This window comes from Fringilla coelebs (genome assembly GCF_963513975.1).
Source record: "Fringilla coelebs genome assembly, chromosome: 15".
Classification (NCBI taxonomy): Eukaryota; Metazoa; Chordata; class Aves; order Passeriformes; family Fringillidae; genus Fringilla; species Fringilla coelebs.
In genome coordinates this window covers 18,995,678-19,022,887 of record NC_140041.1, presented here as the reverse complement: position 1 = coordinate 19,022,887, position 27,210 = coordinate 18,995,678, and the positions used below count along the sequence as shown (strand labels likewise).

The window sequence follows — 27,210 nt, the reverse complement described above, 5'->3', positions numbered from 1 at the left end:
AGAAACAGCAAAAGATTGAAAATAATTAAAGTATCATATAGAATAATCTCAATAACACCTCTAAAGTCAGTGGCTGTTCCACATCTCTTTGGTAACTTAATGTGAGGGTGGGTGCCAGCCACATATTTCAAAAATTTAGAATTCATGTAATGCAGGGAAGTCAGAGACATTAGGTAATTTACCAACAGTTTTCATAAGAATTAGAATGTGAACTATCTGGACTAGCAGCAAATAATATTCCTCTATCCTAGGGATTGAACATGGCTGAAGAAACTCTAAATAAAATATATTTTAAAACTATCTAGAGTGATAAGGTTTTCCAACCTAGGTCATTAATATTTCTCATGTATAGTGTGGTAAAGGCTTTGTCTAAAAGAAAAGCCAAAGGTGATTTTGCAGAAAGAAGCATATCTGTCTGGAGACAAACTGCAAGTAACATTTCTCAAAGATAACTTAACTCATACAAATTCACTATTTTCATTCATGACCCCAGCAGAGAAGTGAAGAGTTTGTGAACTTTCCCAATTACTGTCAATACACAAAGACCACACCATTATATCCTCCAAGGCCATTTATTTCTGATTAGTAACAAAACCAGTATGAAATTTAACAGTACAAAATATAACACTCTGTACTAACCATATAAAAAAACAAGTCAAAAGCAGGAGTTTATTGATTGGAAAACTACTAGGAAGGGAATATTCTTGGTCTGCAAATCTATACTTTCATTGACTGTTGAATGAACATTCCATTAAGTCATCCAACAGTTCACCATTTCGGCAATATGCACACAGCAATAAATACAGAAAACATTTTATACACAACTCTAAAATCAGCAACATTACAATGAACTTTTACAGCTCTAACACCTGTAACTATAAGACCACTCAGATCTAGATATATACAATCTAAAATGGAGTACTAATCTTTTCAGAAGCTCTTTAACCTGGCCTGTTATGTCCTCAGAAATTTTAGGGGTTAGTTTCCCCATCCCCAACTTCACAGAAGGTTTTCTCAAAGAACTCGAGCATTAAATAATGTCTTATCATGTGAGGCATGCATATAGCATTGCTATCCATAATAGATATAAGTTTGCATTTGTATGTCAAATTTACTCAACTGATGTATTCCACCAAATCCAAATTTTCATATCAAAAGTCTCCATCTGTTTTAGCAGAGCAGGTTCCCTGTAGTTTTACAATAAAAACTGAGGTTGAAAGGAGAACGAAGGTAGACACATTACTTACTTTCTTAAAAATGGTAACTGTGGATTAATTTTACTGGGAAAAGTTAAAAAAAACAAACAGGCAGTTTCCCATGAAATGAAGCATTGTTTGACACATGAAAGTTACACACACCAACACACTGCAGTACAGACAGTTCTCTGTGACAGTCCTGCCCTAATCTTCACCAATAAAGTATTTTCCAGGGTGTGCTACATGTAAGGAGCAATGGCTTCTTTGGATGAGACTGATAAGTATTAAGATTTTTTCTTATATTATTTTTTAGGAAAATAGGGGGAAAATGAAGAGTTGACGATAACAAGACAGACTGCTCAGTTAAACTAGTCAGCCATAAATATTACTTACTAGATATTATCTCAAAGCCATCCCAGAAGTCACGCACTTTCACGTCTGAAATTATGGCACAGTTCCTGCAGTTCACCAAATCTACATCTTGATCTCCAAATTCCAGGCTGAAAGCTTCTGGTTTCCAAAGCTCTGACTTCAACTTCTTATGGACACCAGATACCAGCACGGGCTGAGAATACAAAGATGAATGCTTACTCCACCATAACCAATTATCTTACATATGCAGCCAAACTTTCTTAAGAGAGCCAAGACTCCTGGCTACCATCATACAAAAGACACCACAAATCTATTTTTGTCATGTCTAGCTTTTATTTTATTTGCATCAAGCAAATAACCAGAGTCAAAGCAAACTTTAGTTCCACGCCATGTGCAGTTGCCTTAGAAGTGGCGTTGGATTAGACTTGCCATGGCAAGTGCATTAGGTCTCCATGGCAAGGTGTTGGCAGCAGGTATAAGCTCTCTCAGAGGAGGCTGGGAGCTGCCCCATGGTGGACACAGATGGTTCCACCTGGCTCAACAGACCCATCACTGGCCAAAGCTGAACCCATAATTGATGCTGGTAGCATTCTCTGTAATAATGAGAAAGGGTAAAAAGTTCTCCACAGCTGATGCACATGTGTGCGCGTGTGTGTGTGAGAGAGAGAGAGAGAGAAAGAGAGAGAGAGACAGGGGGACACACGGATGGCAGGAAGGAGGAAGGGAGAGAAGCAGCTCTGCATACACCAAGGTCGGTGATGCAGGAGGTGCTAGCAGCCCATTGAAGAGAATGGTGAGGTAGGCTGTCCCCTGCAACCTGTGGAGGACCACAGTGAAGTAGAGATGCACCTGCAGTCCACAGAGGATCCACTACAGCAGAGGGATATTTGCTGGAGGAAATCCATGGAGAGCCCATACTGGAGCAGGCTCTGGCAGAAGCTGTAGGGAGAATCCCACTTATAAGCAAACTTTCTGGAAAAAACTGCCCACTGGGGGCCCACACTGGAGCAGCCCATGGAGACAACTCATGGTGGAGCCATTTGTGAAGGACACTATCCTGTGAGAGGAACTCCACACAGAGGAAGCAGCAGGAAAGTGTGAAGAGGAAAGGGCAGCAGACATTGTGTTGTGAACTGACCACAACCCCCATCATCCCCCTTGTGTCACTCCAGCAGTTGTGGCAGGAAGGAGGTAGAATAGTCAGAGATGAGAGAGTAAAGCTGAGCCTTTAGGAAAAAGTTGAAGTGGGGGGGGAGAGGTAAGGTGTTTACTGATTTTTCTTCTCTCCTAGCCTACTCTATTTTTAAGTGGCAATAAATTAAACTCCTTTTTCATAAATTAAACCTCTTTTGCCCATGACAGCAATCCCTAAGGGATCTCCCTGGCTTTATCTTGACCCAGAAACTTCTTCACCTGATTTTCTTCCCATGTTCTGTTGAGAAGGGGGAGCGAGAAAGCAGATGGGTAGAGGGGTCTGTCAGCCAGACAGGGTCAATCCACCAATCCACCTGTGTCAGTAGAGTAGGTTTAGAATCCCACTACCTGTCCCTTTTTTTAAGCATATGTGCAACTACCACTAGAAACAGCATTTGTACTAAAGCCTTCTCATGTGAAATTTTTGTATTTTAATAGGAATTGTTTACTATTTCACTTATTATTTATGCATAATAATAGATCAACATTAACTCTGTGGGACAAAACCAAGTAGTGGAAAAAAGGCCGCTCACTTGCAGAAGGGGTTTTAAGATGCTTAGGCTAATAATGTACATATATTCCAAACAGACATTTCAGTGGCCTCTCCCCATAAAAGCATTTAAAATGCTTTAATTAATTAAATTAATTTATTTAATTAACCTCAAAGCATTTGCTAAACTGACAACAATTGGGAAAGCTATAATAGACAATCCTCCCAACACTGCCAAAACCTTTTCAGTTCTTCTCACCCTGCCATCTCAAAAGACAGTTACCAAACTTGAGAGAAAACAGAGAGGGTATGAAGTGAACTTGCACATGGACTACTCCCAACTGAAAAGCTTTAGCTTTTGTAACTGTTACCTATGTTCAAATGGCAGTTCCCATGCCTACGCAAGTTTAAATTAATTCCAAGCTGTGCCCTATACATTAACAATGATCTGATGGTGGGTCTTGGTTTATTCACATGAAGAGCTCAGCACAGCCCTGAGAAGCACACGTCCCTAGATGTAATATCAGCGTGCTAGGCAAAGATATCTAGAGAGCTATATACAAGCAACTTCAAAGTTATGCTGCTTAAACACACTCCAGTAACTAACAGCTGCTTCTTTTGTATTGTCCAATAGCCTCTAAAAGGCCTAGTTTTGATTTTAGTCCCTAAATGAGGACAATTATTGACTCAGAAATGAATGTAAAAATCCCAAGTCTGGGGATAACAGAAATGGCCTTGGTTTTCAAATACAACACAACACAGCCATTAAGTTCTAGAAGGCAGCAATGAAACCTCAACTTCAGAAGAGTGAGATTTAAGAAAACAAAAAGGGGGAGGTTTACTTTACTCCTGTGAATTTCAGGGGAATTAATAAAAAGCAAAAAACCCCACAGAAACATTTTGACTGGAAATGACTACCCTCACACCAAAAAAGAGTATTCTCTTGTGTTGAGGCTGAACTTTCTGCACCCACTCCCACTTCTCCTGTCAGTGGGTACTGACAAGAAGAGCGTGGCTCCTTCTTAAAATTTCCTCCCCACATTCTCCTGAGCCTCCTTTTCTCTAGGCTGAACAGTCCCAACTTGCTCAGCCTCTCTTCAGCTAAGTGATGCTCTAGTCCTTTCATCATCTTTGTGACCCTTTTCTGGGGGTCCCTTCCCCTCCTTTGAATTGGGGAGCCCAGAACTGAACACAGTAAGGTGAACCATCACTTCCTTTGACTTGCTGACAACCCTCTTTCTCGTGAGGACAGATTCTTGGCTCATGGTCACTCCCTTGCCCACTGGAACCCCAAGATTCTTCTAGGCAAAACTACCTTCCATATGGTTGCTTCTTAGTAACTGCTTCAGGATGTTATTCTTGATGTACAGGACATTACGTTTTCCCCTGCTAAACATCACCAGATTCTTCTTGGTCCAATTCTCCAGCCTGTTCAGACCCTCTGAATAGCAGCAGAACCCATCTGCTTTATCAGTCATTCCTCCTAGTTTTGTATTGCCTGTAAACTTGCTAAGGGTGTATGAACCCTATCGCATCTAGGTCACTAATGACATGACAAGTACTACTCACTGCAGAAGTGACCCCCTATGATATACCACTAGTGACAGTGCTCTCACACATGGCATTTCAGTCAATTTTGAGTCCATCACACTGCTCACTTACCAAGTCACTTTGATGACATTATGACAGTGTAAAAAGCCTTTATTAAAGACAAAAAACTACTTTCCCTTCATGTACCAAGCCAGTCATATTATCACAGAAGGCTACAAGGCAGGTTAAGCATGATTCAACCAGTATTCCTGAGCTCCTCTTCTTTTCATGACCATATCCCCACGGAATTCTTCCAAGCAAGTATCTGAAAAGGCAAAAGCCTGCTCTCCCAAAGCCCAAATTTGTGATCATGATTTTTTGTTTTGCTCCCTCCTCTCAGAATCTTGACCTGAATGCCACCATCTAACAGTCACTGCAGCCAAAGGTACCCCGTATCTCCACATCAACCACCAGTTCTTCCTTGTGTGAAAGCACAAGGTCTAGAACAAGCACCCTTCCCTAGCGGTTTCCTTGATCAGCTGTTTCAGAACATTGACATCAGTGCACTCAGAAAATTTCAGGACTGCTTGTGACCTGTTGTGTTGCTCCTCCAGCAGGTATCAGGGCGGTCCCATGAGGCCCAGGAAATGTGAACACAGGGCTTCCTCCAGTTTTCTGAGGCCTTATCACGTTTTTATGGTCAGTTGGTCTGTATGAGAAACTTGTCATAATGTTGTCCATAATTGCTGCTCAATAATCCTGGCCCCTAAGTTCTTGGATGGCTCATCATCAGTTCCTACACAATTTCAAGCATTCTACATTCTTCCTCACAAAACCAGCAATGCTCTCTGCTTACTTTTCTGGCTTGTCATTCCTGTGTTGTCCTTCCTTAACAGCCTCTACCTATTCCTTCCCATACCACACCTGCATGAGCTATTGCACCACTTTGTCATACCAATGAGACCATGGCTGTGCTCTCATGCACACCAATTCCTCCTCTTTGTTCAATGTGCTGCACGCATTAGTGTACAGGTACTTCAGAAAGACATCAAGTCATGCTGATTTCCCAGAAACAGTGTGAGAGCTTTCTTAACAATGCTGTGATGCACACAGACCCTTACTTACACACATATACTTGAAGTGGACATCTTTCATCCTTGGTTTCTTGAGTACAGGATTATTCCTATTCACATCACCTCACACTGCTTGCTCGCCAAATCAATCAATTCCTTCCTTGGATCACTGGTCATACTCTCCCTCCCTTGTTCCTGCTTATAGCTTTCCTCATAAGGTTAGCCAGCCTGTTGGCAAGGATGCCTTTTTTTTTTTTTTTTTCGCTTAGATGAATCCTATCTCTTCCACACAACCCTCAATCCTCAAAGAGGTTCCCCTCTTGGTTAAAACCAGCTGTGCAAACTATGGTTGACATGCAGCATCTGTCCACTCCCCTACCCTTCACTGACAGGAGAAAACCATGAGGGCTCCATGGCCTTGATTAACACTTCCAGAGCCATACAGCCACTTCTGGTACTGTCCTGGTGTCCCCAGTAGTACTCTGAGTACCAATATGGAAAAGCAGCAGAGGGCACATGCTTGACGGACAGATAAGCTTTGGTAGTCTTCCCACTAGGTCCCAAATGTGACACCCTGACAAGCAGCAAACCTCCCTAAGATAACAAAGCAAATACAGCAATCTCAAATCTGAATATACTCCCTCATCCCAGCAAAAATGGTACATTAAGGCAATTAAAAAGCTTAAGTATATTCTACAACAAACACTAGGGATCACCTATGACTAAAATAACCTTTCTCAGTACCTCTCACAGGATGTGTAGAAAGCATTGCCTGGTAGACTTTAAGCTGATAGCTAAACCAGCTGTCTCCAGTACAGAAAAATGACATTTTGATCCCTGCTGTATTCACTTGACCACTTGTACACAGCAATTAGAAGAAACCCCAAAACAACCAAACTACTTAACTTAGTAGAACCCTTCTGGCTATTAAGCAGCAAATTTGCAATGGAAGAAAGAAAATATTCTCTCTAGTAAATAACACAGATAGGGCTTCAAGATGAAATGACAGTGGACTCGCCTGGTAGACATCTCCTGCCAAATCTGTTCAAACTACAGGGAGATAAAAATAACAAAAAACACACCAAAAAAAAGCTCCAGTACCATACCATATTTTCAGTGTCTCAAAAAAGAGAAATCCTAATATGAAAAGTCATAAAATACCAGGTTGTTATAGGATGAGAATCCTAACAGTATATCCAGATGAGCAACAACCATTTTCAGGAGAGCAAAATGCTCTTTAAAAACAACTTCAAGAATTACTCTCAGTGAATTCTGGGATAAGACAAAGTTTAACTTATTTCTCACAATTTCTAAGATGAAGGACTCAAAAAATATTGCTTTTTTTGAGTGACACTGAAAGAGTGCCACTTATTATCTAAGAATTAAGGGAAAAGAATTTTCTCTTCTAACAATTTAGGATGCCATCATATCCAACATCTTCATATGGCACAGACCTAGTGTCCAGTGCGGATTTATTGTGCTGGGGAAGGTGGCTAAGGGGTTTTTTCCAAGTAACCTTCCCCAAAACACAAAACAGGAAGGGGATCTGGGGAATAGTGGTAGAATTAATGTTCTTTCACTTCACTTTTAAAGATGCAGCTGGGATGTACACGAGGATGTAAGCCAAGGAAGAACAGTGACAGAGAACAGTTTCTTCAGAGAGTGTCTGCTTGAAGAAATTCTGTTTAAAATAACCTTGTTGAGACAGTAACACCTGCCTGGGTCACATGCTCTCTCTTATGCAGGAACAAGGAAGGTTGTTCAATTCCTTTTCACATTTCAAAGGGAAACTCCAATGACTGCAACACCACCTTGAGGATTGCTGAAAAGGACTTGCCTAGTCTGCTCCTATTCAAGGGGTCCTCTGAATGATAAAAGAAGCAGAAGCATCAACAGCATACCTTGGGGCAAAGGCTAAAATAGCAGGTCACAAAGAGTACATGATCATGGCAATTGTAGCCAGTGCCTCAGGGTGTGCGCTGCACACTGCAAGCTGCACATCAGACACAAGATCCATAATCACATCTCTAGACTCCCTAAGCAGATCGCCAGTCAAGAACCCCACGGTCACAAGCAGCATCTTGCACATGGTGATTAACCAGTCTCACTGGCAAAGAAACTGACAAGCACATTTTTTGTAGGCATTCCTAAGATGTTTAGAATCCTCCTAGGAGAAGTAGTAGTATTTCCTGACAGAAAGTGTTGAGAAAATTATCAAAGTGTGCTAACCAGAAACTAAGAAGCTCTTAGCAAAGAAAAGCAGATTATGGACACCACAGCACTGCAAAAGAATGATCTGAAATCCCTCGTAAATCAGAAAAATATAACAGGATGAAAAATAAAATTTAAAAAAAAAAAAAAAGAAGAGATTCCTATGCACCCCAAAAAAGTCAGGACAGGAAGGCAACTGCACTTAGTGGGAAGCTGGCAGTGAAGTTTCTAGTCAGACAAGTGAGGGCGTGCTGCACAGTACCTTCCTCCAACTATTAGGAGCTGGCCAGAGGAATCATGAACAGAAATGAGGTTCACGGCACAACATCCATCTTTGCAGTTCTCACGGCTATGTGCTAGCTGTGCTTGTGCCCAGGCAACTCAGAGAATGTGCAGTTCCATGGGACAGGCTACATTTAAATGAAAAGTACTTCTGTCAGGACAGTGCCAAAAGAGGTATATGCAGCCTGTTCCTCCACCACACCTCAGCACCTTGTGAAACACCACAAATAAGTATGGAATATGACTGCCAAGCGCATTAGCACTGTAACAATAAACTATCTGACAATAAGCACTTCTCCAGAAAAGATGATGACGGACCTAATGGTTTAGCACTAATGGCCTCAATTCTTAGTAGTTAGTGAAGGTAACTAACTGTCAGAGGCAGCTGCAGAACCAAGTGCCAAGAATACAGTTTGAACGGCAAGGGCCATTATCCTCTGTTAGAGCTGTGGGTGCACTTCCTTTGCAGCAGCAATTACTCAACCATTTTTTAAGATTCAGGTTGTCTGACCAGGCTGATCTTACTGACTCTCTGGAGAAGTCTAAGCTGCAGCACTACAGACTGACATCTGAAAAAGTGGCTATGCTGAGAGCGGGTCTAAGGTATAATCTGTTGTCTGAAGGCCTAAGTGTTTGATGGCACCTCAGACAATCCATGAGAGCGCTCCATGCATGAGTTGCTGAGTTCACAACAATACTTGGCTTCCCACTTGCTGTAGGGCTCAGGATGAGACACTGTATCAAGTACATTCAAAATTCAGTAGACTATTGCATGCAGCATTTTCACTCTTGTACACACTGTAGCTGGAAGGAAATGCATCTTTCCCTGAGGCTATAAAGCACCAAGTGTGGGGTAGATGCTAAGGTGCACTCAGGAAATCAGAGTGGATTCACTACTGGGCTGTAGTTGAGCAGAGGAGGTTCAGCACAAAGCACACTACAACTAAAAGGGCTGTCACAGCAAACACTCTCATGATGGTAAGCTGAGAAAAGCTCAACATGCAAGAGCACATGCACCCAAATTAATATCGCATAAAGTGAACAGGGCTGTTGTGTCCCCTCTTTATAAACCTACAGTTGAAATATTAATTCACCATATTCACTCAGGAGCCAAAGTTTGAACAGACTGTTTTTACCAACATACAGACTGCAATTTCAGGACACTAATAAGCAGCAAAGGTGGGATACTTATCACCCACCTGGCCTTGTTTCCAGCATTCCCTGAAGATCTTCCAGTTGTTTTTGTTGCTGGGATCATGAAGGCAAAGAAGTCTACCATCACAAAGCCAAGAGTGGGAAGTGTGTGGATCCAGCACATTTAATCCCATTACCATTTCCTTCACCTCCCTCTGTGGGTCAGCTAAATTACTAGCTCGTTTTGCAGCATCAGACGTCTTCTTATTTTCCACCACAGAAGCAATGATATGGTCCAAGAAGTTTGGCAGGCTGGCTTTACCTTTAACCCCCTAGAAGATGTAAATCCAGAGGTAAATTTAGTCTTACAACAGTACAAGGTATTAAAGTATATATGGTCTCCTTCAAACTTTAGCACAGACACCTAGCTACCAGGAAAACATGCATCAGAAACAAAGTAGCTCAGAGACAGACATGTATCCAAGTAAGAACAAAAATGGCTACGGCTCTGTTTTACAATTGTAGAATTTAAAATAACCAGCTAAAGGCTACCTAAAAAATATTATGCAGACATAAAATAGAAAACTTAAATTATCTAAATTCAGTTACTTTGATATTAAAAATAGTTAAATTGTTCATAGTTTTCTCAACTTCATTAATATCTCAACTCTATTTCCCCATTTTCCTCATCCCATTACTAAGGAAGTGAATTCAACCGTGGGACACATAAGCTGATGGATATGTGAATACTAACCAAACATGGACAGAGAAAGGAGAAAGTGTTTCCTGTATGTTAGTGGAACCACTAGTAGAGAGACTCTCTGGTTCTGGTTGCCATGCTCCCCAAGGAACATTTAAAACTCAAGAGGTGTTTAAAATTCGTAACAGGTTATCAACACAATCTTAAAATTTCATTTTTACCTTAAAAAATAAAAAGCCTGCCTATAGGCCTTGTTTATAGCAAAATACTTAAGACACTACATAGATTTCATATATTCAACAGAAAATAAACACTTATTGGACCTTGTTTCACACATTTGTGGGAGGAAGCAGGGCAGTGATAGATTTCTGGTAGAAAAAACCTTCTCATTCAAGTGAAAAACAAAACAAACATAGCAAACCAATCAACACCACTCTCTCCTCCCTCCCAAAAACTCCCATCATCTTAAAAACTAAAATTCAATAGATAAAAAATTCACCATATATAGAACTATCAATCTAAAACATAACATTATTCATTAATGGTCTTAAAAATGTACCATTACTCTGACTCACTAGAGGCTGTAAGATAGATAACTATTAAAGTTTAACTATTAAAGACAATGCTAATTATTCTTCACAAAAGACTACCAATGCTCCAGAAAGATCAAGATGATTCTCTCCATGAGCAGCAGTCTTACTTCTCACAATTTGAGTAACACACCTGCTTCTCAGGCTTGTTTTGTTCATTTTATATGAAGCATCCAGACATTCAAGTCAGGAGATGGACCAGAGTTCTCCATAAGTTCTTTAAATCTAAATTACTCAGTGAAGATCAGAAATCAGGAAAGTGAAAAAACACATTACACAATACATCTGATTAGATGTGGTGAGACAATGCATAGAGTTGCCAGGACAGGAACACAAGTTCAGACAGGCTATCTCAAGCCTTGAAGGAATAAATTGCTTTGAAACAAGTGACCACAATTTCTTTGCCTGTACTCAGTGATGAGAGGCAGAAGTATTCTTGGATTCACTTTCCTGTAGCAGCACCGTATTTTCACATACAGTTCCCTCTCCCAAAAGCAACCAACATGAACTATTATCAAGGTGCTAGCCAGGCAGCCTGCCTGGCAGAGAGTTAAAAAAAAAATCCACTATGAGACAAACCATTTAATCTTCCTTCTTACTCTATCTGCCTAAGCTTTTGGAGAAAGTAATCACCAAAAAGAGCTAAGTGTTGATAAATTCCACAGAATTTATCCTTCTCCTTAAACTAAATGCTTCTAACCACTCCAAATAGCATTGATTTGTTCAGGCTTTTTTCCAAGTTATTTCTTCAAAAATGGATTAAAGTATCCTTATTCCAGGAAAGGCATTCAGAAATAGCAACTACACCTTAAACTCACAGAATCACAGACCCATAGAATATGCTGAGTTGGAAGCGACCCATCGGAATCATTGAGTCCAAATCCTGGCGCTGCATAGGACACACTAAGAATCCCACCTTGTGTCTGAGCACACTGTCCAAATGTGACTATTCAGCTGGCTGCTGGACATTTTGTCCAGAAGGATATTTAGAGAGACATCATCAAAAATTTACTTCCAGAAAGATGACATCTACTGGCTTTCCCAGACAAATGAGGCGGCCTTGTCATAGAAGGAAATCACATTCAACAAATAGGACTTTTCACCCACACAAGCCATGCTGGCAGTGACCAATGACTGCATTGTACTCCAGGTGCTTTCAAATACTTCCCAGAAAAATATTTTCCATTATTTCACCTCACACTTAAGTGAGACTGACATGCCTGTGGTTTCCATGGTACTGCTCTTTGCCCTTTTAGGAAATCAGGACAATGTTTGCAAGCTTCCAGTCAGCTGGGACCACTCCAGACTCCCAAGACCACATGAAATGCATTGAGAGAGGCTTTGTGATGACATCAGCAGCTCTCTGAAGATTCTTGGCTTAATCCCATCAGGCCCCATAGATTTGTAGTGATGCAGCAGGAGCAGCAGATCCTGCTCAAGTATATTCTAGCTGAAACGCCTTTCAAGTATACATAAGTTTAAGGAACTGGTTTACTCTGAAGTTTTTGTCTTTTTTTCTGTGGTATGCATTTACAGTATTTTTAAAGAAGTGAAATTTAAAGTGAACTTTGCAGGGATGCTGATTATCAACCAAACAAGTTATAGGTTGTATTTAACCCACTTTCTTGGTCTCTTGAAGAGAATAGCCTCTCCTCAGCAGTAGTAAACTAAAACTAAAAATTAGCATGAAAATTCTCTACAAATTTGTGGGGTGGTAAGTTTTGGTGAGGCATTACATTTGTTTCAACATTCAAGAGTAGAATACTATAAAAACATTTAGATGAAAATTCTTCCCGAGAACAGATATCATTGAAGGAATACAAAATTATTTACCGTAGAAGCTGCAGAAAAGACTGGAGGAAAGGGGATTCCTGTGTCTGATGGGACCTGAGGAAGCTTTCCTGGCCCTGTGTGTAGCAGATCTCTGAGGCTGGAGCCTTCAGCTTTGTTGCTAGATGTCACTGGGCCCAACAAGAGGCTATTAAACAGCTTTGGGGTTAGCGGGGAAACCTTTGTACTGGAGTTGAAGGAATCTAATCCAAAGGGTGAATGGGATTCTTTATTAAGCACTGATCTCAGTGATCCTGATTCTGCAAAATAAATATAAACATTACAGGGAGGGGAGAGAAAAAAAATCCCCAAGAGGCAAAGTTAAAACTATCACAAAGTTTTCTGACATTATTTGCTCTTGCATTAAATAGAATATTAACAGAATCTTGTGGTAACAGTAAATTATCACTATAACAGTGAATGAGGCACCTCATTAAGCATCAAAGATACTTCACATAGATTTTGCCCTTCATATGCTGCTAACAGCTTTTGAACAGCACAATAGATCTGATCCAAAAAGATCTGACACATGTAAACACAACTTTTTAATGGATTCAGTTAAAGAAACATTTCCCTGACTTTCTGAATTGATGTTTTGATATTAAATATTTCAAATTTTAATGGTAGTCAAAATATTACAGTGACCTGCAAAACTTGCAAGTGATTCATCAACATTTAACATCAATATGTAAAGTAGTTCTTTCTAGACATACGGACAGGAATAAATCCTGTGTTAGTCATGCTACCTCTGACTTCTGGGAAGTGTATTCATTCCAGCTACTGAGTATTAAAGATGCTCTAAGCCTTCATCTAACTCTCCAAATGGACTCTAGTCTCAGTTCCCTGGAAATACATTCTTCACATAGCACACAAAAGTGCTGTATTTACTTCAACAGTCATGAAGTAACAAAGCCGCATCTGAAATGAATTATTATCATTTTACATCAGGATAGCAGCTTCTGAGAAAATAAATACACAACCTGGCACAGAAATAAACTGTGAGACAGTATTGTCTGCAGCTGCATCATCTTTCCAGCTTTGCATATTTCTAAGCCTGTAGAACAAAACTGGTTCTAAGACCAGGAAGAAAAGGAAGCAAAGGAAGAAAACTTACCTTTTTCTTTTCTATTTAGGGCTTGACACTCTCACAAAGTATAGCAATCAAACAGTATGTTATCATTTATCTTTTAACTGCAACCCCAGAGGGCATTTCTTCTGCTCACCTTTTGTTTCCTCTTTCGCTTTTTGCGTTGCTAAGTCTGCAAGCCAGTGTAAAGCTGATGATGGAGCTGTTTCTGGACAAAGTGGTCTGTTAGTCTTTACTTCCCCAGTGTTATTGGTTGGTAGCGTCTCTGCTTTTGCAGATTCTTCTATCCTACTGTCAGTTGCTTCAGATTTTGGTACAGTGTCCATTTCTACTTGCCCCACTCCTGCTGTCCCTGCTCCAGTGGAAAAGGCGTTCTCATTTCCAGAGACTGATGCACTAGGATTTACAGTTGGAAGCTAAAACAAAAAATATTTAAAAACTGCTAAATGTTGAATAAAGGGAAGACATTTTCAATATCCAATGCATTTGGTTTTGTCCATTTTTCCATTTGCTATAAGCTCACAGTAAAATTCATTTATGCTTAGCAGAATACAGGAGCTTCTTTATCTGCATGTATTCACCTTTGCACTGCAGTATGAATTCTTACCATGTCATCTTTTAGTCATCTTTTAACATAAGCCATATCGTTTTGATTTCTTTTCTTTCTGGCTTTTTTTTTTTTTATTGTAGGAGGATTTTTTGTGTTGATAGTTACAGAACTGCTCTAGATTCCTTCAGAAAGCACAACAAAATAAAAACACATATTGCAAGCTACTCATAGTGGTTTGGTTTGAAATACGGCACCAATACTAATGGCTTCCTCCCCAGTTTCTACATAACAGTATTAGCCCAAATAATACCTAACTCAGTAGATAACAGATGCAGTTCATGTCCCCAAAAAGTGACCCAGAAGACTCTTGCTACCCTCAGAGTAAATAAGGAGAAAGCAAAACTCCTGTTTCACAGCAGATTAGCTTAACGGATCTAACATCGTAATAGATCTTAAAAATGCAAATGTCGAACAAGATAATTTCAGCTTCAAATTACATACCTGTGATATTCCATTAGTGACAGCTGGTCTCAACACTGATTTGTTCTGTCTGTTAATACATGGACAATTGGCTTTAATACCCCATTTGCCTCGTGCTGCATGAACCATGTCTCCAATATTGTAAAGTGCTGTAAATAAAGTTGGATCTTTAATATCACATGCAAAGAAATCTAAAAGAAGGCCAAAACTACATCTTCAAAGAGGTGGATTTTTTTTAGTATTACTGCAAAGTATCTTTAAGGTCACATGCTATATAACAAGACATTGTCCCTGAACAGTAGAGTGTGTCAAACAGTGCTAACACTGCCTTCACAATGTCACTGAGAGGCTGTCAAACCTGGCAAATCCTACAGATTATAATCTGCTTCTACTATTCCATGTAGGGTCCAACGATACTGCAATGAGGTGACCTTAAGCCACCACAAGAAGCTATATAACCCTTGAAGCAATGCTGAAAGGATCTGGAACACAGGTGTTCACCTCTGGTACACAGACAGATATAACAAACTGACTAGATGAATACCTGGTGCCGTGGCCAGTGCCCTATTCAACAGTTTTGCCTTCTATGACCACAAATCTATTTCTGAGAAGTTAGGTCTCTTGGGAGCAGATGGGATTCACCTGCCCAAGCAGAGCAAGAAAGCCTCTGCCAAGAGGTTAACCAGTCTTTTATGGAGAACTTTAAAACTAGATTTAGTGGGGAAAGGAGATGCAGATTTGAGCAACAGGCAAAAGTCAGGGGCTACCAACATATTAGGAAGCAACAAGGAAACATCTGTGAAATAACTCGAAGGAATTTGGTCATGTTCCTATCAAGAGGGGTAAGGTTGATAGCCCAGCTAGAAAGCCTCTTCATACTAATGCATGCAGCTCAGGTGATGAGCAGGAGGAGACAGAAGTCATTGTGCAACTAGAAAACAACAATCTAATCTTTATGACTGAAGCATGATACAATTAATTGTGGAACTGGTGAACTGCGGGGAGGTGCTCTCCATGTGGAACATCATACTGACCACAGAGAGCTATCCTTGAAAAACAGTGATGAACAGGTCAAGAATTTATGGCCAAATTGGGGGACGAAGCCAACAAAGAAAACCTCACTGCTGGGGTTTACTCCAGTCCACCCAGCTAAAGGAAGCCTGTTAGAAAAAATGTTCTTACTTCAACTACAGGAAGCATCATGCTCACATGAAGATTAGGGAAATTCAATCACCTTGATGTCTGCTGGAGAAGCAACATAGCAAGCTGCAAGCAATCAAGGATAATTCTGGAGTGCTTTGAGGATAACTTAATCCATGACATAGAGACCAACCACAAAAGAAGCGTTACTGGACCTGTCGTATACCAACATGAAAAAACTAATCCGACATGTCAAGACTGGTGGCACCCTGGGCTGCAGTGATCAGGTCCTGGTGGAATTCACAACCTTGAGGGGTGTAGGCCAGATCAAGCATAGGGTAAGGAGACTAAGTTTTAGGAGAGCAGATTTTCACTTGCTTAAGGAATTAGTGTATGGGATGCTCTGGGAAACTGCCCTCAGGGACAAAGGAACAGAACAGAGCTTGCAGCTCTTTAAGAACATTTTTCTTGGAGTGCGAGCACTGTCAATTCCCCCATGTAAAAAATCAAATAAGGAAGGCAAGGGAAGAACATGGGTCAAGAAGGACCTCCTGATCAAACTAAAATGTAAGAATGAAATGCAGAGGCAGTAGAACCAGGACATGTAATCCTGGATGCTGCCTGGATGTGCACAGATGTCATCAGGAAACCTAACGCAAAGACGAAAATGGATTTCACAAGGGATGCAGAGAATAATAAGGGTTTCAACAGTTATCCTGGCCAGAAAAAGAAGATAAAAGAAAATGCATACAACACACACCATCTGCACTAAATAAGATCTCCAAGCAAGTGATAGCTGACATGGAGAAAGCTGACATACTCAACATTTTTATTTCCCATCAGTTTTCAGTTGTATTCCCTTTTCTCACTTCTCTCGAGTCCCTGAACCTCAAAGGAAAAACTGGGGGAATAAAGTTCCTCCTCTCATTGGAGAACCATACAGAATCTCAAGCAGGAAGAGGACCATGAGGATCACTGAGAAAATCTCCCTGCTCCTCACAGGAGCACCTAACACTAAACCATACAACTAAGAGCATCATCCAGACACTCCTTGAACCTGCCAGGCTTGGTGCCCTGACGACCTCCCTGGAAAGCCTGTTCCAGTGCCACACCACCCACTCAGTGAAGCAGAGTCTGAATTTCCCCTGATGCACATTCATTCCATTTCCTTGTGCCCTACCGCTGGTCACCAGAGAGAGGAGATCAGCACCTTCCCATCTGCTGACCCCCTTGAGGATGCTGTAGACTGTAAGCTTCTCAGCCTTCTCTTCTCTAAGCTGAACAAAACAAGTGACCTCAGCTGCTCCTCCTAAGCCTTGTCCTTGACACCTTTCCGCGTCTTGGTCACCCTGCTCTGGACACACTCTCACAGTTTGATATCCTTCTTGCACTGAGATGCCCAAAATTGCAGACAGTATTTGAGGCGGGGCTGCACCTGAGGAACCGGAACTTATAAAAGTCCATGAAACCTGGTAAGACGCATCCCAGGGTCCTGAGGGATTGGGCTGATGTAGTTGCCAAGTCACTCTTCATCACACTTGGAAAGTCCTGGCAGTCTGATGAAGTCCCTAGGGACTGGGAACAGGGAAACATTACGCCCATTTTTAAAATGGGTCAAAACGAGGACCCTGAGAATTACTGACCCATCAGCCTCACAACAGTAACCAGGTAAGATCATGCAGCAGATTCTCCTAGAAGACATGTCAAAACATACAGAAGTCAGAGGAGATTAGAGACAGCCAGCACAGCTTCACCAAGGGCAAATCACACTTGACTAATCTAGTGGCTTTCTTCAATGGAGCGACTGCATCATTAAACAACAAAAGACAAATAGCTGCAATCTACCTATACTTCTGCAAGGCCTTCAATATAGTACCTCACAACGTTCTGTCACTAAATTGGCAAGACACATTTTAATGAATTGACTATTCTGTGGGTAAGGAAGTGGCTGAATGATCACATCCAAAGGTTACCATCAATGTCTCTATGCCCAAATGGAGAACAGTAACAGGAGGTGTCCCTCAAAGCTGAGACCAATACTATTTTGTGTCTTCATCAATGACATTGACAGTGAGATTGAGCACACCCTGAACAAACTTTTGGATGACACCAAGCTAAGGTGTGCAACTGATTCCAGCACGTCCTTGACAAGCCTAAGGATTGGGCCCACCCAAGCCTCATTAAGCGCAACAAGTCCAAGTGCAAGAACCCACATCTGGTTTGGGGCAACCTTCAATATCCGTACAGTGGGGGAGTGAAATGGATTGAGAGTAGCCCTGCAGCAAAGGACTTGGATACGTGGCTAGATGGAAAACTAGACATGACTTGGTAAAATGCACTTGCAGCCCAGAAAGCCATCCTGCAGGCTAGGCTACATAAAAAGAAGCATGGCCAGCAGGCTGAGAGGTGGTTCTTCCCCCCTACCCCAGCCCACCTCCCCACCCGGAGTTCAGCATTCCAACTCTGCGGTACCCAGTACATGACAGACGTGGACCTGTTCAAGCAGGTTCAGACGAGGCCATGAAAATTATAAAAGGGCTAGAACTCCTCTCCTATGAAGAAAGGCTGGGACAGTTGATGTGGCTTGGCCTGGAGAAGAGAACACTCTGTGGAGACCTTTTTGTGCCTTTTCAATACATCAGGGGGGATGACAAGCACTGAGAGAAACTTTTTTTCCAGGGTCTCTAGGGACGGGATATGGAACAACATTTTTAAACTGAAGGAGGGTACGTTTAGATTGACTATTAGGAAAAAAATATTCCCTGTGAGAGTGGTGATGCACTGGCATAGATTGTCCAGAGAAGCTGTGCTTGCCCCATCCCTTCAAGTGCTCAAGGCCAGGTTGAATGGGGTTTGCAGCAACCTGGTCTAGTGGAAGGTAGTCCCTGCCTGCGGCATGGGGTTTCAACTAGCTGATCTTTAAAGGTTGCTACAAACCCAAACCATGTTATGATTCTGTGATTTTTTTAGGACCAGTTATTTAAATAGTCAGCATTCAGTTTCCATTTAGTTTCCCTCCCTGTCACTGGAGAAGAAGAAAAAAAACCAAACCATCCCCCAAAAACTCTTTCTTGCTATTTAAACAAATTTACTTAAAATACAGCTTAAAAACAGCTGACCACAAGTCACAGCTAATACTAGAAGGATGCACACTTCAAATCCACAGCTTACTTGCATTACTTCCCCTTCAACCCTTCTGAAGTAGCAAGTGGAATTTTCCTCTAAATCCATCCTAGAAGAGGTATCAGCTACAACATCACCTATCTTTATATTTTTTCCATTTGCTTGCTCAGAATTAATACAAAATTTGCTGTTTTCCTTTTGTGTTTCAAGCATTACCTGTACCAGGGATGATCTGTGTTGGCATGAGATTCTCTGGTTCATGAGACTGACCCTTTGCACACTTCAGCCATGAGAAAACTTCTTCATCACCAATCTCCTCTGTCTCTGGAATAAGGAAAAAAAATAGATTTTTGTACTAAAACTTTACAATACAGAATATTTGTGCATTAATATTGTTCATTTAGATTCTTTACAATGCAGGAAATTAACCTGGTGATCTCAGAAATAAACTATAAATACAGAAATTAGGACTGGATATACAGCAACTTCTGTATATCCTCAGATTATACAGCTACCACAATAATTTCCCCTCAGTTGTCTCTAGCAGCTTGTTTTCTATCACCTAAAAATCTTGGCTTCAAACCTCAATTTTTAAAATATGACACTCCTCTTCTCATTATGCTTTTCTAAGTTATCATAATGAATAGACAGGAGTATTCACACTTATTAACATCCAGTTAATGTAACTGTCACTAATTAATCTCACTGAGATTGCCATTTGTTTGCATCCATGCTACCAAATGCTACGCAATACAAAAAACCCAGCCAGGAATCTACTTTCTCATGCATCTGCTTCTTAAAATTGAACTTACTGAACTTCCTCCTGAATTACAAGCCCTGGTGTATCATAGAATTAAAAAAACAAACAAACAAAAAACAAACATACAAACAACAAAAAAAACACAAAAAAAAAAAAAACCCAAGAGAGAAAAAAAAAGGAAAACCTTCCAATCTAACGAAAACCTTCCAATCTAACTCCTTAGCAAAGACAGCAAAGACAGCAGCTCTGCAGTGTCTGCTTACTAGTTCCCCATACAACAGTTCTGAACTGTTAAGACAGTACATAATTTTTCTTTTGTGCTTTCTGAGGAAAAGAACTATACAGTCTGAGACTGTCAACTGTCTCAGTAGACACTCTATGCCTGTGCCTGCTGATGCTATGATTTTAATAATCCCATCCTGTGTAAATAAATAAAAGACAGGTACATAGGGAAATGAAGAAGAGAACAGCAGCATATAAGACAAGTTCCAAACATGCAGCCTTCCAAGCTGATACTCGGTAACTCTCCCATAAACTTCTACAACTTCCCAGAAACTACTTCCTGACTATACTCAGTTCAAAGATGACAGTGGGGGAAAAATGCCCAGTACTCACCACTACGTGGACGATTCTTCCTCAGCCGGTAACAGTCCAGACAGACACCAAAACCACACTTCCGACAAACCCAATGAATATTGAAGAGTGTTGTCTCACATACATCACACATCTCCCTCACACCACGTACTGCTCGCTTCCATGCCACCTTCTCTATAGAGAGAAGGCATACTACGAATTATTGCTTAGACATTTTGCATTTCTCCCACCTAATCTGAGAGTATCACAGCAACACTGATAAATTCATAGCAACATGACCTGAAGGCAGAGTATAGAAACACATACTTTTTACATTCATAGCGCCATTCTTTGAGTTGCTAGTCCAGTGACACTATTAAAATTCCCATTTCTAAGAATAGGTAAGGTCAGGTATCAAAATGCACACTAAAGGAAATGCAGCACCTTACAGTGTTCTGTAATAACTGAATTAAATGGAGCACTAATGGAACTTACAGCAAAATCACAAATCTTCTGCTAGTTTTATGAACAAGTAATATCAATATATAAAACCATAAAAAATGTGTATTTAGTTTTACTAATCAGATCTCTGTCAGATTCTACACCAACATATTTGCCAAGGAAGGGGTTCTCCAAATGGCTGCCCTTGTACATTCCAGAAATTAATGGGAAAAAATTAGATAGTCAGTTATCTCCATGTGATAAGCTAAATTGGCTAATTTCCCCCCCCCCCCCCCCCCCAAACCCTTTCCTCCTGAAATGGAAAGCTGGCAACTAGATGATCAGCTAAGTCCTTGGGGGCTGAATTAAGGTACAATTCCCTCCCTAGAAAACCCTGAGCTTTTACATGAGGTCCCTGGAGCATAAAAGGATAGGAAAACATCAGAAAATCTGTTCATTAAAGCATAGCTGGTCAGTGTGGTAGGTGCTTGGGCTTATTTCTATTTTCTTAGGAGCATGAGCCAGCTGATTTCTGCATTTAGTTATTGAAAGAATAATTTAATGTCTGGGAAAGTTACCAGTAGCTTCCTTGGTGGTAATGTTGCATTGATCCAAAAGAAAGTCTCAAATTCTGGTCCCTCAGTTACACTCCCCACCCAAGAGTGAATATAGCCCCTCTTTGGAAGAGCAGGAGAAGCATTTCAACAAAAAATTGTAAGACATTTTCAATTCTATTCCACTGTATTGTACATGCATTATACAGAAAGGGTGGCAAAAACCATGACAAAAGCCCAACGTACGATGTGGCTCCACCATCATCATTGCCTCCTTCTCTGACATAACAAGCTGGCAGAACTGGTCCCCAACATTGGCCAGGATATATTTGGAAGTTTCCAGATCGATCCCCTCTGCAGGAGAGGAAGAAGGAATCCATAGGCTCATAGCATCAGGGTCACTTTGTTGTGGGTTCAAGAAACCTTCTACTCGTAGTATACCTTTCCGGGTAAATACCAGCCTGCAGGAAATAGGATGGAGTAATTTAGAAACTGCTCAACCACCTTTAATTAACTTACAATGACATCTATATCAGAACATAAACCAAGAAAGGGGGGGAAAAGACTTCAGCTAGAGTGCTATATTCCACAGACAGTACATTTATTATGCAAATCCCAGTAACACAGAGAATAAGGCATACAAAGCTGCAGCTACAACACCCATTAGAACGAATCCCAAGGTCCTAGTAAACATTGGTGGGAAATTCCACCTAAAAGAAATTGCTATAGCTTGCTAAACCCCACTTCTCTATCTCCTTAATAGAAAGAGATAACAAAATTCAATTTGACCTGCTGCACGATGCTGCTTGCAAAATTCTGAATGGCTGTCATTCTCAGTTTTAATTAATGAGAAAGTTTTTCCCAACTTTTGAGAAAACAGTATTTCCGTTCTGGCTAGGGCTGCCAACACTTCGCAATTCTTCCAACAGCTCACATGACAATACATGCAAAAATCCTTGTCGCACTTGTCTCCACATAGATGAATCACTACTGTTTTACCAATAGCTGTTAACCCTCCTTTTACCTTGTGTGATAAATGTGTAAAAACATATGACAGAGCCCTAAGCCCTCCTGTCAGTATCAAAGATAACTTAATTTTTAAGCAGAAACCATCTTATCTTTAACCTCAAGCTAGATTAATTTTTAAGAAATTTAGGAAAAGAAGCAGCATGCTTACTGGATGGGTGACACATACTAAAAATTCAGTTCATCCTTTACATTGCAGGAAATCAACTAACTACTTTCGGAAAAAGATGCATAGCGCTTGCTAGAACAGACAGTTAAGGAAGACGAAGAGAAACATAACAGGTCGAAGAAGTGTAAGACATGTATGTAACACAGAGGGAACACAGACATAGCGTTCTACTCCTAAAAATTAGTCCTGTACTCAACAGAATATGGTCAAACATTAGCCTCATGCTGGCAATGTTTAGTTACTTGTTGGGTGGATTAAAATTTTACCTTTGTTCTGAATGCCTTATGAAGGAGGGAGAGTTGTTGTCTACAAATTGCCACCCAGAAGTAAAATTCTACCCAAAAAAGCAAATTCAGTTTCCTGAGGCTGTACCCAGAGGCTCACTTAGTATCTTATAGCTTTATCTTTGAAAAGCAGCTCTTTCTGGTCCAGTGAGGGAACTCCCATCAGGTGATGCAGGAAAATGCAAGACACTCAAAACCTTCATTATTGTACCCAAGCATATTTAATAAGTAAAACATTAATTATTTTGTGCTTGGACATGGCCCAAGTTCTGCACACAGACTACATATGAAGAAAGAAAGAATTTGAGCACCTCCGGAAATGGAAGAAGCGACATGCCACAGTTGAGTCATCCTGCTCTTGCTCCTTAAATTTGCGGTACCGCTCCAGACGGCACTCCCGACACTTGTGCAGATGTGGAGCTACATTGATGCAAGAGCCATCCTGGAGAAAAGGCTCACCTGACTGCTTCAGCTTCCTCACCTTACTCATATCTTTCAGCACAGACTGGCCAACTGGGTGAGGCAAAGTAGAAGCAAAAATCTATTAGTTAACTTCAACAGCAAAAGGATACTGGCTCCAACAATCATCTTTTCAGAGATCTGTATGTTCATACCCATGTAAAACCAGTAAGTCTGTTTGAGCCTACAGCATACCACACACAGGCTTAAACATTTATTAAAGTGAACACCAAATTCACATACATGAAGCATTAAGTTTCTGCCTTGTAATCATCCTGTGTGCTGCCTACTGAATATGAATGAGGTCTACAACTGTGGTTAGTTTACGCAGTTGATTACACAGGAGATAACCCAGTATCCCACCTCCTTGTGCTTCCAAAACATCATCTACATTCAAGTCATCACCTTTTAGGGGAGCTGTGCGGGGCCGGCCCTTTGGGGCTTGCTTCCCCTTTCCTTTACCCAGCAGTAATTCTGCATTGCGCTCCACATTAGGGCCTAGCTTCGCCATCAAATGGTCTGGGATACCCTTCATACAAGCCTTAGCCTGCAACTGGTCTTCAGAGTCACTCAAATCTGACAGATCACTATTTGTACTGGAGTCTGAGTCCTGTTTGGATGTTAAGCTCCGCTCATCTAGCGAGAACCTTTTCACAGCTTCAAAAGGGGCTTTCTTCTCCTGTGGAAACTCTGCCTGTGAAGAGAAAAGGGTAGGTGGATGTCTGCCAAACACATTAGAAAAAGTTTTCAGAAGAGGATTGTCCTGCTGCCCAGGCCCAACAGCTGGTTTTTCTTCTGTTGGGCTGGAGGACAGTGTGGGCATCTCAATAGGCTGTGTCAGGCTGCTGCTCGGTGAGCTGGAACGGCCATTCCCTACAGTGGAAGGGCTTTGAACACCAGCAGCAGCTGTTGAACCAGAAGCACTAGAGATCATCTTTGAGGAGTCAGTTGTTATAAACAAGGTCTTCTTCTTAGCTAAAGAGTCTGTACAGGTGAGTGATTCCGGCCAGCCAGAAGTGGCCTTATGACCCACAGGTGTTGACAGAGCACAAACCCCTGTTGGAGATGAAGATGCAAAGCCACTGAAAGGACTGAGTTCTGCTTTCTCAGCAAATGCCAGGAAAGGGTTTGAGGGTTCCTCTCGTGATAGCTTTGGGGGCTGTAAAAATAGGTTTTCATGGCTATCAGAGGGACGAGTATTCAACAGACTTCGTGAAAAGGCTGGAGTAAGGGTAGGCATAGATTCTGTGGGCAGCTTCCGCTCTACAGAACTACCAGACTGGGCTCCTGGCTTACTGTCCACTGAAAGAATTTTGCCTTTACAAGTCCCAGCACCCACACTCTCTGTACACTGCTTGAATGAGTCTCGACTAGAGACATCTTCAGTCAAGCTCTCTGAAATGACCGTGAAATAGTTACTGGAAGGAAGATTCTGGGACATGCACTGGAAAAACAAGTTCTTGGATGCATCAGAATCTTTTTGAGACTCTTGTCCAGTACCACAGCCAAAAGGAAATCCAGAAGGTTTGCTTTCTGGAGCCATCACTCCATTTGATTGGCTCCTTCCAGCCCCAAATACCAAGGACTGGGAAGCACTTGGGAGAGAGACTCCAAATCCAGGAGAAGCCAAAAGTGAATTTCGGGAATTCTGAAACAAAATTAGTAAACATTAGTCTATTATAAGATTGTTATTTGAAACAAGACTACTTTAGTTCATCTCCTAGTTCTATTAGTATTCTCCTTACCCATCAGGAATAAAAATTTCCAGCAGACTTACAATTACTTCTTTAAAGATTCCTACCCACAAGCTATTGAAATTGAAGACACACAGAGAAAACTAATACTTAATGTCTTCTCACACTTTAGAACAAAGGTGAGGCACCAGACAGGTAAACTAATTCATAGAAAAGCAACTTAGTAAAACTGCTGATCATCTGAATTCATTTGAAATCAACAGAAAGGGAACCTTAATTGAAACTGGTTTTGAATACCCTCCAATCTTTCACCCTCCCCCAAGAGCATTCTGATAAGCTTCATCCACTTAAGTAGCACCCCTGAAATAAGTATCTTAGTTTGCAAGTTAACTAAACAAAGCAAGCCCCTAGTGGTTAGCAGACAAACTATTCCTGGTCCCCACAACCAACATCTGCTGACAGGTAGATAGATGCCTAGGACATGGAGCCTTCCAGGGAACAACTCAGTAGACGTTAAGCACAAAAGGCTTAATTTTTATGACCATTAAATACAGTAAAGTTTTGTGAATGACAAATTTCTACTAGAACCATAACCGTGACATGGAATATTCACTTGTTCTCTTCTCAATTGGTACTTGTTCAGATTTTCCAATTCTGACAGTCCTACTGTAACTGATTACATACTGTGACTAATTCCTCATAGGATCATTTAGATCAGCTCTACTCCTTTTCTTTGAGTTTCCACTTAGAAATCTGCTCATCATTAACACAATTTTATTTCAAGGTCATGTTAAATACAACCACAGACTCTGTGCAACACATCCTACTGGTCACTAGTGTTCCTGCACACCTACTCTACTGCATACTAATGTTTAGCTTGTTTCTCATTACCAATCTACAGCTGTAATGACTTTAATAACGTATTAACAGTTCTTCCAGCTATTAGAATTTTAGATATTTCTTTTTAGAGATAAAAATAATTTTAGAAAACTGTGTTCTAGTAGTTTTTAAAAGAATATGAATTTGAATAGAAACCAAGGTTGTGAAGTCATCTCAAGGACCCAGTCACACTATGATATAGTAGACAGTCTGAAACAGTAACATATGTGAACTATCTACAACACTCTTACAGATTTATGTCAGGTTCCCTCCCTCAAAAAAAATTCTTTAAAATGGACTAATGGTCTGTCTGCCAACTCTGAATCTGAATTATTAATGTTTAAAAAAAGTGATGTGGGGTTGGAGAGAGGGAAAGAAAGAAGGGTAGTACCAAAATTTGTCAGTACAATTACACAATCTGTAGTTGCTTCCAACTCTGAATGTATTTATCTGGGGGGGGGGAGGGGGGGGGGGTGCGGTTTGAGGATAGAAGAGTTCATATTACATTATATTATGCTCATTATGCAACACTCCTGTCTTCCACAATTCTATTCCTCCTTTACACTTTCCCATCCAGGAATCTTTATCCCAAGACAAATACCTAACCTTTCCACCCATTCCATTATCTAATACAAAGACAGGGATGATAACAATGCCTTCAACTTCCTGGCAATCACACTGGACTCTCTTAACTTATCTCCCATTTTCTTGACTTTCTTTATATAGTAGATGGCGAGATCCTTTATTTCTTTATATAGGAGATGGCGAGATCCTTTATTTTTATTGTACTTAACTGAGGTGGGTTTAATTTTTGTTTTGTTTTTACAAACCTTCAGATGATTTATTTTAGAAGTCTTCTATTTTGCTTTTAACAGGGTTTCCCTTCTGTTGTTCCACTCTTTTCCTTGTAAACAAAGGCATAACTAAAAGGCCTTAAAGTTGCTTCCAGACTCACCTCTCATCTCAAATATTTTATTATTTCTTTGGTTTTAGTCCTAGATAGTATACAATGCAACTGGCTCCTTTTTCTACTGAATAGGTAACACAGCTCTAACACACAAGACAGGCATCTTTTAAAGGTCCTCTAAATGTAGTCTCATTGTTTTTCTGGTTTTGAGGCTTTTTTTCTTTAAGTAACTTCAATGTTCAATTCAGTGTACATGTGCATGCAGATTTGTTTATATAAAGCAAGAGATTTTAAGAAGGCTATCTTCTGTATGACACAACAAAATTAATTAAGTGCAGTGCTTAATTATTTTAAAGCTGCATTTATCAGATTAAGGCTGAATAAGCACAAGAGTGCTCCAGTTATCTCTTACTACTCCTTCACCAATTATCTCAATTTTCTTTTGAGTAATTTCTTAGGTCAGATAAAAGGTTTTCTTTGGG

The 27,210-nt window shown here is 40.7% G+C and overlaps 1 protein-coding gene across 4 annotated transcripts in view; it reads right to left on the bottom strand.

Moving 5' to 3' along the window:
* Positions 1–27,210, bottom strand: part of KDM3B (lysine demethylase 3B) — a 47,211-nt gene that overhangs the window by 8,302 nt on the left and 11,699 nt on the right. For 2 of the 4 annotated variants that reach the window (XM_084216075.1, XM_084216077.1), the window contains exons 8-17: positions 23,654–24,896; positions 23,101–23,302; positions 21,557–21,771; positions 20,358–20,510; positions 19,199–19,306; positions 14,741–14,868; positions 13,826–14,105; positions 12,606–12,862; positions 9,548–9,814; positions 1,590–1,761 (exon numbers count right to left, since the gene is read on the bottom strand). In XM_084216075.1, coding sequence (XP_084072201.1) covers positions 1,590–1,761; positions 9,548–9,814; positions 12,606–12,862; positions 13,826–14,105; positions 14,741–14,868; positions 19,199–19,306; positions 20,358–20,510; positions 21,557–21,771; positions 23,101–23,302; positions 23,654–24,896 — 3,025 coding nt within the window. Of the gene's footprint in view, positions 1–1,589; positions 1,762–7,908; positions 8,477–9,547; positions 9,815–12,605; positions 12,863–13,825; positions 14,106–14,740; positions 14,869–19,198; positions 19,307–20,357; positions 20,511–21,556; positions 21,772–23,100; positions 23,303–23,653; positions 24,897–27,210 lie in introns of those variants that run through there. The other 2 variants (XM_084216078.1, XM_084216076.1) reach the window with 2 other exon arrangements.